The 12,322-nt window shown below is 54.2% G+C and overlaps 1 protein-coding gene across 2 annotated transcripts; it reads right to left on the reverse strand.

The window, feature by feature from the left end:
- Nucleotides 1-5,045: 5,045 nt before the first annotated feature.
- TCEA3 (transcription elongation factor A3) lies at nt 5,046-11,781 on the reverse strand. Of its 2 annotated transcripts, XM_084222748.1 has the most exons (14): nt 11,530-11,781; nt 10,034-10,096; nt 9,833-9,938; nt 9,353-9,518; nt 9,034-9,102; nt 8,779-8,847; nt 8,580-8,654; nt 8,229-8,306; nt 7,957-8,111; nt 7,620-7,681; nt 6,608-6,757; nt 5,938-6,084; nt 5,787-5,858; nt 5,046-5,649 (listed from the first exon to the last, which is right to left on the reverse strand). In XM_084222748.1, exons 1-14 carry the CDS (start codon nt 11,596-11,598, stop codon nt 5,641-5,643), a joined length of 1,290 nt encoding a protein of 429 aa, XP_084078874.1. In that variant the 5' UTR covers nt 11,599-11,781; the 3' UTR covers nt 5,046-5,640. The 2 variants fall into 2 exon arrangements, with proteins under 2 accessions (XP_084078874.1, XP_084078875.1); XM_084222749.1 differs by lacking the exon at nt 10,034-10,096.
- Nucleotides 11,782-12,322: the final 541 nt, after the last annotated feature.

Raw genomic sequence — 12,322 nt, forward strand, 5'->3', positions numbered from 1 at the left:
AGCTGCCAGGAGCTGTCCCCCTGTGCCCATCAAGGAGCTACACACACACATCGATATGGATGAGGCAGAGTGACTGGGAGCATCAGAGCAGCAATGTTGCTGGGGATGAGGGGAGTCAGTGTTTGCTCACAACCACCTTCCAGGTGATGTTCCAACCTAATTCCCAATCCCAGAATGGATTTTCCCCATCAGTCTGATGGAAAGATCCATCCTTCTCCCTTCCGCTAATAACTGCACTCCATTAACAGCTTGAATGTTCTAGGCTAAGTGTTCCCCTTTCTCCCATAAATGGGGCCCTTCTTGTGCCCACCCAACAGCACAACACCCCCTCCTCCCCATGGCTGTGGGAGCAGAGCTGAGGGTGGGTGCCAAGGGGACAATTTTTAGTCCTTGCTGTAACCAAGATATTCTCTGAGCAAAGCAATTTTTTGTTTTGCCTTGTGCTTCTACCTTCCCCGTATCCAAGCACAGCCAGGATCCTCTGAGGGCCTGGATGACTCACCACAGCAGAGATGTAAGGGCATTAGCATGATTCCTCCCTGGGCTCTACATCTCCCACTATCAGGAGTTTTTATCTTCCAAGTATCTTTCCTGCCCCAAGGAATTTTCACGTTTACCTGCAAAATGTCTGAGCAGAGGGAGCACGTCGAGGAGACAGCAGGGATGGGGGCTGGAGCAGGGAGGGTGGTGCAGGGATCAGAGGGGTGGGAGCACACACACAGAGTGTCACAGCTTCGCTGATGCACGTGTTCCAGAGCAATTAGTGCCCTCACCCTGAGTTACAGCCGAAAGATGCAGCAGTCCCTCCTCCGTGGCTGCTCCTTCCCCACAGCCCCAGCACTGTGGCGAGTGCAGTTGGCTCACTAATTACATGCCATGCCTAGACCGGCTGCTTTGCACAGTGCAATTAATTAGCAATTGTTTCCCTGATGGTTGCTGACCCTGCCAGAGCCGGGAATAAATTGGCTGCTGTGGGTGAGGGGTTTGCTGCGTGTGTCCAGCGCTGGTGGTGCAGCTCCTGGGTAATGGCGTTGTTACAGGACACACTATTTATATTCTCATTTTGGAAAGACAAGGCGGTTTGTTGGAAGAACGTGGCCCTCAGTGCCAGCTGCTCTCGACTTTCAGGCTTCCAGAGACCTTGGAGAAATGCAGAGAGCTGAGACAGTTGGGATTGCTGGGCCTGGAAAAGAGGCTTTGAGGTCACCTAATTGTGGCCTTCCAGCACCTAAAGGACCTGTAAAGAGAGACAGACAGTGACTATTTACAAGGGTCTGGAGTGGCAGGACACAGGGAATGGCTTCCCACTGCCAGAGGGCAGGGTTAGATGGGATATTGGGAAGGAATTCTTCCCTGTGAGGGTGGAGAAGCCCTGGCACAGGGTGCCCAGAGCAGCTGTGGGTGCCCCATCCCTGAAAGTGTCCAAGGCCAGGCTGGACAGGGCTTGGAGTAACCTGGTTTAGTGGCAGGGGGTGGGGCTGGGTGTGCTTTAATGTCCCCTCACACTCCGAGAACTCTGTGATTCTACGGCGATGAAAGGGGCACAGATATGGCTGGGGGAAGAGCTTGGTACCTGTCCAACCTGCCCTCCTGGGGCATTTTTACTCAATAAATAACTGACATGGGGCTGGGAGATTCTGGAATGGTGTAAAGCAGGTGGAAAGATACTTTGGGGACATTACAAGCAAATCAGGGTTAGAAAATATGCAAAGATGATTTTTCCTCTGCAACACAAGCTCTGCCCAGTCCAAAAGCTCTGCATTTTGATGCAGAGGATCACAGAGTAGGGATGAGCCTGAATATCCCATTGAGCCCCCCAGGATCCTTCTCCTCTTTCCCATCACCTTGGGTGCTCTACCTGCACTAAGCCGGTCCTAAACCATGTCAATCTGTAGAGCAACTGTCCCTCCCCTTCTCCTCCCCCCTTGTTCACCAGCTCTGTCCTCCAGCCACCTGGCACTTCATTATATCACTCAAGATTAATCCACAGCTCCTAATTGCTGAGTGCCCAAGAGCTCCTGGCAGGGAGGAAAAAAGTGTCAGGCAAAAAAGCCAATGTCTTTTTTTTTTCTCTGCAATATTTAGGTCGACCTACTGATGTGGGAAGCACAGAGATGGGAATTTGTGCACTTTGAGGGAATCGGGGGGTTTAATAGCATTTATCGGGGTTTTTTCGCTGTCATCTCCTCCATCCTGGCTGTAAGCGGGAAGAGTATGCATGATTCCAGCTGAAAGTGAGGAAAAAATGTATTTTGTGGAGGGATTTTTGCATTTAGTGGGGGATCTTTGCTCAGTTCTCTGAGTATTCCGCTAATGGAGGGAAAAAAAAAGGTCTGTGCCAAGCACTGTCACTTTAGGCAAGCTTAGATCAAAGTGGGCTGGGGACTCAGCAAACCTCTCTGGCCAGGAAAAGAAAGGGCACAGGGTTTTTCTTTAGGAAAGGTATATTCTGTAATTTTCCATGCAACACATTTCACTTTAGAAATAAAGGTCTGGGTCTAGTTTGGGCTCTTTTGGTGCTTTTAATCATCACAAAGCCTGGTGTGCAGAATTGCAGCCATACAGCTCGACAAATCATTTCCTTCCAACAGACTGCAAACACTGCAGATGAAAACTGATTTTCCTCCTCTTTCTTTTTTCTTTTTTCTTTTTTTTTTTTCCCCCAAGAAAAACATCCCAAAGCAAATACCCAGTCAGCTCAAATCCATGGCTTTGCTCCAAGTATTTTGGCTTGGCTGAAGATCCAGGCTGGATCATGTGGCTGTCCTGGGCAATCACTAATTTTTTTAGAGCTGCTCCAAAGCAATTGAATCTCTCACATCAAGACAAAACAATGAAAGAGAAAGGAAATTCCATTTGCATCCCAGCCTGGGGCTGGAACCAGAAGGAGGCTCAGCAATTTTTTCCTCCTATGTCAGTGCTATTTGTGTGTCATTCAATGCTGGGTGTGTCCTGCCTTGTTCCTCCCGGTGTTTGGGGACCACCATACCACTGCATCCTTTGACAACCACCCCTGTGGAATCCAGACCCAAAGCCCTGCATTCTCCTGCCCTTCTAGCAGAGGCAGCGCCTTGTGTTTAGGAAAACCAGTGCTTAGGGGTTTATTAAAACAAAAAGCTTGAGGTCTGGGGAGGCAGTGAGTGCCTGTGCCTAAGGGATCATTACCTATTGATTGGAAGTGAGCATGGGAATGGGCAGGGGAATCTGCCAGTCATGGAATCATGGAATGGTTTGGGTTGGAAGGGACCTTAAAGCTCTTCTCATTCCACCCCTGCCATGGGCAGGGACTCCTTCTACTAGAGCGGGCTGTTCCAAGCCCTATCCAGGCTGGCCTTGGACACTTCAGGGATAAGGCAGCCACAGCTTCTCTGGGTACCCCGTGCACAGCAGGAGCTCTAGGACCCACACAGAGAGGTAAAGACTGGCTCCAAAACTGCCTTAATTCAGTTCAGATCAGAGACATGAACTACCACCAGCTATTCCATTCCTTTCCAATAAGCCCAGGTGCTTGGGAAGCCCTGGCTGAGGTGAGACAGAGTGGAAATTTTCCAGAGGGTCCCTCCAGGATCAGCTGTCCTGGTGGTGGACAGGACACATCATCTCCTGCTCCATCCCTGTGCACAGGGACCTCCCTCTGCGCTCTGGGGGTCGGTGACCGGGGCCAGGGGAGATATAGATGCATTAAGTGAGAGGATGGGGAAATGGGGTTGCCAAGGAAACCACAGAACAGCAAAGTTCTGATTGTTTTCTCAAGGCTGGAAAAATGCGGGGGAGAAGGGCAGCAGCAAAGCCCCACGCTGCGGGTGAGCTGGGGGGCTGCAGTACGGTGTGGTGACCCCTGGGCAAGCCAGGTTTGCAAAGTAAAACTGGCCATGTGCCAGATTCTGTGGAACAGGGTGTCCCTGAGGTGGCTGAGGGCAGTCTTGGGGGAAGGGATGTGGTCTGGCAGCACCAGTAGTGGCTGTCCCCTCCTGGGAAAGCCTGGCTGGAGTTTAATACTCTGTGGGGTTGTTTAAATTGTTGCAGGTTGGAGGTTGAATATAAAAACTCCATCACATAGAATATTCAGCATCTCCTTGGAGTGAACGGGAGGGATTTAAAAGATATGTTGATGTGGCACTGGGGACATGTAGTTAGTGGTGGGCTTGGCAGTTCTGGGAGAGCAGTTGCGCTCAATTATCTTGGAGGTCTTTTCCAACTGAAATGATTCTGTGATTCATGCAGAGATAGGCAGGGAGAGGCAGGAAGAAACACCAGCCTCTGCTGAAGCTTTGGAGCCTCCAAACCTGGAGCCTCGGGCTGGGTAAATTAACCCCTGGCAGGAACTGTAAGGGCCTCTCCATCATTGCATGGTCACGACCAGCCCCACATAGGGCTGGAGCTGCAGCAGAGGTCCTGAGGGCTCTTGTGAAGGACACAGAGGGATGCCAGGAGATCCATCATAACACACTTGGAGTCTGGCTCCCTCTGGTATCACTTAAACACCTTTATTAGACTGGACTGCAAAAAAATATAAGTCCAAATCCCCCTATTTCAACCTTGTCCTAGGCAAACATGCCCTGAGGCACCCTGGGGATGGCTGGGAGCCCCAGTCCTGCCCTTCCTGTGCTCCCCTCACACCTCAAGGTCACACTGATGTTTTATTCATCCCCTATAATCCACTATATTCCTTAATTGCAGCCGCACACACTGTCACAAGTGTAAATAATAGCCTTGGAGGCTCATTAATCACTTCAGAGTGTTAACGAGCACCGCAGCCCAGAGAGCTCTTTCAGGGGCCTCAAGGGTGGTGGGGACCCCCAAACACGGAGGGTTTAGCACCCAAGTCTGGGTACAAATGGCATGGCCTGTGAAAAAATTCACACCTCAGCCCGAGAGTAAAAAATTAATGATGGGTTAATTAACAGCTTCACTGTCCTTCTCTGCTCTCACACTCTGGCTCATGCAGGCACGGGAAGAGTACTCTCCACAACCCTGAGGCTCAAGCTGGGGAGCTATGAACTTGAGACAGACATCCGAAACCCATCTTAGGAAACAGTCTGTGCTGCAGAGATAGTTCACACCTTTATTACTCTGGCTGGAAGGGTTCTTCCTCGCTCTGCCATCTTTCCTTCTTTCCTGGGACATGGCGCCTTCAAGCCTGGCTGGATGGTCCATTTGCCACAGAGCAGAGGGGCACAGTGGGATCCCAACAGCATCTGGACACGCTGCACCCACCCTGTCCCCTCCATGTCTCTCCCCTCCCTCTGTGTGCACTGAGGTGAGGAAGAAGGTGTTCAGGTTATGACATGGCCCTCTGCCACCCTCAGCTCCCAGGCACAGCCCCATGTCCATAGAGCAACGTCTCTCCTGCCCCCAAACCAATGAGTCTGTTCCCAGTGGGATCCCAGCACACCCCAATCAAAGGGCAGGTATTTGCCGGGGAGAACCGTTGAATTCACAGGGACCTTCTGGTGTGAACTTGACATTGCTGAAGGCCAGGTCCCCAGGATGTTTGAGGGAGCCCAGTGCAAGGGTACAAGGATTTGGGGTTTAGGGACTGGTGCCACCCTGACTCCTCCTCCCCTACCCAGCTGCCCAGTGTGGCGTCACAGCAGCTTGTCTTGCACCGTGTTCCCTCCTGCCCGATCGCCAGCAGCGTCAGCAGAACTGCAGGAGAAGCAGAGCCCAGGGCAGGGGGTAAGCCCTCACCCAGCACCCAAAGCACCACTTCAGGGGGCTCTGCTACCCCTGAAGGCTAGGAAAGGGGTGGCTTGCCCAGAGCCTCTCCCTAGATGGTTACAGACCTTCCAGCGGTTCCCACACTCGTTGCACAGCACGAATGTTGTCATGGGCTCGTCGGCACTGCGCGTCTGTACCTGGGGTGGAGCAGCACCACCTCAGTGCAGACCCTTATAGCATCCCCCAAGCCAAGCTCCCCTGCAGACCAGGCCTGACCTGGTTGTACGTGCAGTTCTTCTTCTTGCATTTGCCACACTGGAAGAGGTCGGTGACGGTGCCGCCTGTCTTGGCCATCTGGTGCTCCCGGATGGCCTCCTGGGTCATGGCATTCCGCAGCTTCTTCAGCTCATCACTGGCCATCTCCTGCCAGGAGCATTGGCCCAGATGGGTCAGTGTGGCCATGGCTCTGCTCACATCCAAGTACCACAGTCCAACACCTTCCCCATCCTCTCCCAAAACAAAATTAATCCTGCTGTCTGTGCTTGCTGGAGGGCTTAGACCCATCCTGATGAAAAAGTCACCCCATCTTCAAACTAAAACTGCTGCCTGCACGGATCTGTCTCCTCACAGGAAAAGCTGGGCTTCTGAGGAGCCTGATTTGTGGACTCTGGCTGAGGACAAATGGGGACACTCCAGCCTGATTCCTGTCAGCGTGACATTCCACAGCCAGATCTGTGATAGGCTGGGGGCCTGCAGGGCTTTAAGGGGACCTAGCAGTGCTGCCAGCTTTCTCCTAATGCTCCCCATGTCTTATTCAGTGCTGGGGTGGGACAGGGAGGTGCTGGGACAACCCCACTTTGGACAGCACCAAGCCAAGAGCCAGCACTTGGGCACCACAGAGGCAGCATGGAAGAGATGCAGGGGCACCATGCGCCCCAGTCCCCACCTCAGCAGTCATGCGGGCGATGAGGCTGGGCTCGATGGCCCCACACAGCACATTCCTCCGCAGACCAGGGTTCTTGGGGTCCTTCAGGTTGCTGATCCTGCTCCGCACTCGGTTGCGGTACTTCATGTCTGTGCTCTTCAGCTCCTGGAAGATATGTGGGGTCTGTCAAGGAATCAACACGGGGAAGGCAGCTTGGGTGCTGCGTCACCAGGGCCAGTGGTCACACGGAGGTGGCTGATCTCAGTGGGGCTTTCCTCCCTGTGGGAAGTGTCCCCATCCTTGGCTTTAAGAGGATGAAGCACAGCTTGAGATGGGGGGAGGAAAATGACTTTGGATTGCCTTGGAATGTCTGACATCCAGGCAGGGCTGTGGGGCTCAGGGACTATCACTAAGCCCTGTGCTGGAACAAAAGTTCATGGTGCAGAGGACTCTGTCTACTCCCTCCTCCCAAAGAACATGGTATGGAGAGGTTAATGTAGCAGATTTAGGCACAGAGTCTGGGAGGCACCAGAAAGGGCACCCAGGAGGTGAACCACCCTGGAGTTGGTCCTGGTCTCAGGGGGCTGCTAGGAGGAGAACCCAAAGCCTTGAGTTGGGGGTGGGCAGAGGTGACTCCATCTCTTCCAGCATGGCACAGCCTAGACATTGCGAGAGACTGGTTCTGGCAGGAGACACAGGCACCTACAGCAGGCTCATGGAAAAAGCTTTGGCTGGGTTTGGATTTATTTCCCCAGGGATGAAGCAGGTCCCTGACCAGAGGGGACTGGGGGGCACACAAACACCCTTGCATGAAGGCAGGTGTTCAGGAGATGCTTTGCTCAGCATCAGCTTCAGCCTTAGCCTCAGCATCCTCTCACTGAGGTCTGGGCTCCCTCTGCAGGCAACGAGCACGGCAGAGTCTGTCACCCTCTGTCCTTGGCCCTGTCACCCTCTGTCCTGTCCCCACCAGCACTCTTGAGCCCATGTACACCCCCCCAGCAGATGAAACCTGGGGACCCCTAGCCCCACAAAGGATATGGTCTTCAATCTCCGATGCCATCTTCTCACAGTTGACACTGAACTCCTTGTAGTCATCTAAAGGGTAGAGAGATTAAGGGGTGACTTTGAGGTGTGAAACCAGCCACAGATCTCACTGTACCCCCCCAAAAAATCTCACCTCTCCCCCTGTACTTGCCCCAGACCCTCCATCTCTAAAATACCTATTTTTACCCATTTTGAAGCTTAAAGATCCTCACATCCAACTCCCTTATCAGAGACCCTACCAACCTACTTTTCTTTCCTTCAGGCCTGAATACTCCTATCAGGAGAAATAGCCCAGTCTGGGGTCCCGCACCCTCAGAAGTGCTCACCGTCCATGCGCAGCGCAGCCGTCAGCATCTCAATGCACTTGTCCCGCACCGAGTCCCCTGTGAGGTAGCAAGGGGCCAGGAAGCAGGGGCTGGCAGAGAAGGAGGGGCTGCTGGGGGTGTGCGGCACCTCAGGCTTGACCTTGCTGCTGTTGGCTCTGCAGGGGCACACGGAGGGGCACGGGCAGGTGTAGGGTCCTGGCACAGCCGCAGGGACCTGACGGGGTCTCTTGGAAGTGGAGTGGGGCTCTCCTACCTTTCCTCCTCTCTCCTACCTTTCCTCCTTGTTGTCAGTGGAGTTTCTCTGGGAGCTGGTGGGAGCTGGAGAGAGACTGGTGCCCACAGAGGCTCTCCTGGGAGTGGCACGAAACAGGACAGTGTGGATGACACCAGAGACAGAGCAGGCAGGACAGGGGGCAGGGACTGGTGGCAGGACCTCAGGCATCAGCACATCGATGAGAGAGCTCGCTCGGAAGCCAACAGGAATCTCCATTTGCTCCTCCCAGGAAATATCCCAGTGGCAGGATCAGGGCTCCCAGCCACTTCTCACCCCCTCCATGGTCATGGTATCCCCAAGGGGGACCCTAGAAGCATCCCCAGGCTGCCCAGGGACACCCCCTCCTTACCTCTCCCCTGACAGTCTTTTCTGTGTGGAGGAAGAGGAGGAGACGGTTGAGGACCTGGAATCAGCAGAGGCTCTCCTGGCAGGACAAGCCCCATGTCAGAGGGCAGTGACTGGGACAAGTGGTGGGTCCACACCCCAAGCACAAGCCAGTGAGGGGCCAGGGTCTCACCTCTCCCATCCTCACCCAGCCCAGCACCCACCTCTCTTTTTTGCCATCCAGATGTGATTTCTTGGAGGACACAGTGGGGCTCCTGCCATCACTGGACTCTCTTCACCACGGAGGCCCAAAGGAAGGGAGAGAAGCTCTCAGCAAACCCAGCATACTCTGGCAACCTGTGAGCTGGATCCTGTCCATCTGCATCCCCCATCCCTAAGCCCCACCCCAGGCTGCTAGCAAAGCCTCCTCTGGGCTGGCAGAGCCTGGCATGAGGGTCAGGGCATCATTCAGCAGGTACCTCTCCGGGCTGGAATTGGCAGAGTGGCCCTGGGTGCTGCTGGCATGAGAGTCACACTTGCTGGGCTTCCTAGGGATACAGAGAGCAGGGGTCAGATGAGCACTGTCCAAAATGACCTAGTTTTAGAGAAGGGAAAATAGAAAATGGCCACTTCTCCCTCCTCCAAAATCTGCCCTGGTGCGGTCCCAGAGGCAGTTTGGTCTCCAGAGGTGCTGCCAGCACCCATGGGTAGGCAGAGATGGATAAACTCTTAAAGACCAAGCAGAGGGTGGTCTCATATTGGCCCTAGTGTCTCCCAACAGGAAGCAGGAGCCCTCACCTCTCCTTGTGCTTCTCCCTGTGCTTCTCAGCTGTATTCTTGCTGTGCTTCACCCCTTCACTGGGGCAGCTGGAAACATCCAGCCCCTTCTTCTTCTCCTTGTCTTCATCTGTGTCCTTCTCCTTCTTCTTATCTGCATCCTTCTCTTTTTTTGTGGTGGTGGACTCTGTGGGAAGGATTTGGGTGTCACAGTCACAGGTCAAACCAGCACAGGGCACCTGCAGAGTTGCATCCTGGGGTGGGGAATGAGTGTGGAGATGCTCAGCCCTTGATGTGGCACACATTGATTTACACCACTCTATCCCAGAGGGAAAACAAGCCCTTGGAAAATCTGGGTTACAGGTTATAGGAGCCTGCACGTCCTAGCTCTGGACTGATTCCACTCCATCCTCCCAGAAAGGATTGGGGCTTGAGGTGTGGGGATGTCTCAGGGAGGATTGAGGCTTTGGGGGGTTCTCATCTCCCTTCAGCATCGCTCACCCAGAAGCCGCTTCCAGTTTTTGATGAGGATTTTGGCTGAGGCCACCACCTCTTCATCTGAGCAGTGTTTCCGCACTGAGTTCACAGCCACTCCAATCCGGGTGGTCTGGGGACAAACACCAGGGACACATCCTTAGGGATGTGCTGGCTGGCACGGGACAAGCTACCCCATGGGGTGTCCCCCCACCAAAACCCCCTCACCTGGAGCAGCTGGATGGTCATGGTGTAGCTGGTAAGGGACTTGAGCAGATCCAGTGCCCCTTCCTACAGCAGGGAGAAGCCACAGGAGCCCTTGAGGAGGCACCAGGCAGCACCAGGAAAGGCATGACAGGAGAACCCAAAGCAGCTCTGGACTGCTCCCTGGCATTGCCTGACCCTCTCACACCAATAGAAAAGTCCCACACCCAAATCCTGCTGGACCATCCCAGCACCAGGTCACATCTCCAGCTGGATAGCATGAACTTTTCTTAAAACATGGGAAAACCCCCATCTGCAAGAAGAATCTGGGCTGGTGGGAGTTAGGAACAGCTGGGCGATTTCCCAGTGTCCCCCACCCAGGGGTGTGAAGGTCCATGGGACACAAGCCCCAGGATTTCATCCTGATACCCTGCAGTGGCAGCTGGGATAAAGATAGTCCAGTACAGAGCCTTCTTCCTCCTCCCTCTCTTTCTCCTCCTCCTCACCCTTGGTATTTTTAGAGCCCCGGCAGCAGACACCAGCTCCCAGGTATCCCCTCCCTGTTCCATGGAGTCCCACCATGAGCAGCTGGATCAGATCCCCCCAGTTTGATGGGTGCAAGGACATTCCTGTGCTGTAGGTGGACCCTGGCTCTGTCCCATCCCAAAGTGCAGCAATAGAGGTGTGGAACACCCCTGTCCCTTGACCCCTGGGTGATTCCTGGCAGCAAGCAGAGACACGGGATCTGGTTTGATACCAAGCACTGGCATCCCAAAAAGCCAGCAGATCCATGGAGACAGCAGTGCTGCCCCCCCAGCCAGGAGCCTGCACGTTGTCAGGGCAAAGGCCAGTGGAAACAGTCAAATATTAACTCGGAGAGCTGGGCTTGGCACATGTAACTGGCTCACCAGGATCCTCACTTGGCACAAGGGTGGCAGGGCTGGATCCTGGCTTCCCCAGAACACAACCACCAAAACCACCCTGGAAACAGTGTCTGACCCCTTCCCCTCCCTTTGCATACTTGTGCAACAGGCAGGGCTGTGCCCGAGGGTGCATCGAGGGTCTTATCTCCCCCAGCCCGGAGCTTTTCCTTGCCCGTACAGGAGCCTCTGGCCCTGGCACTGATGGGGTGTTGGAGCACAGGCTGGGTGCCAAACACCTGTCGCCCACAATCCGGCACTGCCAAGCAGTGTCAGGAGCTGTCACCCCGGGACAAACGCCCCCTTACCCCCAAATCCCCGTGTCTGCGAGCAATGAGGTCCAGGAGAGCCCCAAATTAGAGGGGAAATTAAATCCCCATGGTGCTGACAATGATGTCTGAGGCTGGGCTTGGGTGACACAGGCAGCACCCCTTAAACCCACTCAGTGCCAACGTGAGGGGTGTGAAAAGCAAACTCCCCCCCTTTCCCAAGCCACACAACATTCAAACATGCATGTAAACAAGTGTGTAAATACGTACACGTGTAAATGCATATGTGTTTAAATATGTGCACCTGCCCCGACGAGCTCGGCCACCTTACCGTGCTTTTCCTGGCCACCATCTTATCCAATTTCTTGGCAATCCGGACCAGCTCCTCGGCGGGCCCCATGGCGGGGGCTCCAGCGGAGCAGGACGCTGGCTGCGAGCACAGCTGGGCACTGCTGACATGGGGGTCCTGGGCAGCGGGGTGGGAGGGAGCAGAGAGGAGGGGAAAAGGGGGAAAGGGACGGGAAGGGAAGAGAAGGGAAGGGAGAGAAGCAGAAAGGAGGTGGGGCTGTCCCGGCCAGTTACAAACTCCTGCCAGGAAAGCAAAATAGCACAGGGGAGGGCTAAATATAGCTGAGAACCGTGGCTGCAGGAGCGGGGGAGGTGCTCACGGCCATGGGAAGCCTGGGGTGCTGAGGCACAGGGCCCAGGATGGGGCTTTGCCATCCTCAGGGGCATAGGTACAGTGTGCCCCAAGTTCTGTTTTTCCCAAAGTTGATCCAGCAGCAAGATTGCTGGGGGAATAATCTTTATACTCCATGCATTGGAACGTTCTGCTATACGTGGAATTCCAGTGTACAGGCATAGTTCTTATACTGCAGTACTCCACATATTGGGGTATTTTGGTACTGAGAATACCCCATCCCTGGAAATGTCCAAGGTCAGGTTGGATAGGCTTGGAGCAACCTGGTCTAGTGGAAGATGTCCCCCCTACATCAGGGGACGGACGAACCAATCTTTAAGGCCCCTTCCAACATTCCATGATTGTGCAATGACAAATGACACGCTGCAGTCTTTGAAGTGCAGCAGAGATGGTGCTCCAGCAGTGGCAGCAGAGCCAGTTGGTG

Source organism: Fringilla coelebs, assembly GCF_963513975.1.
Source record: "Fringilla coelebs genome assembly, chromosome: 28".
NCBI classification, from domain to species: Eukaryota; Metazoa; Chordata; class Aves; order Passeriformes; family Fringillidae; genus Fringilla; species Fringilla coelebs.

Bases quoted from the DNA above. Each gene is read 5' to 3' on its own strand.
- TCEA3 (XM_084222748.1), bottom strand. From the start codon at position 11,598: ATGGGGCCCGCCGAGGAGCTGGTCCGGATTGCCAAGAAATTGGATAAG. The intron at 9,939-10,033 runs GTGAGGGGGTTT...GTTTGTCCCCAG, and splicing joins TGACCATCCAGCTGCTCCAG to ACCACCCGGATTGGAGTGGC. The intron at 8,848-9,033 runs GTACCTGCTGAA...TCCGTGGTGAAG, and splicing joins GCCAATTCCAGCCCGGAGAG to AGAGTCCAGTGATGGCAGGA.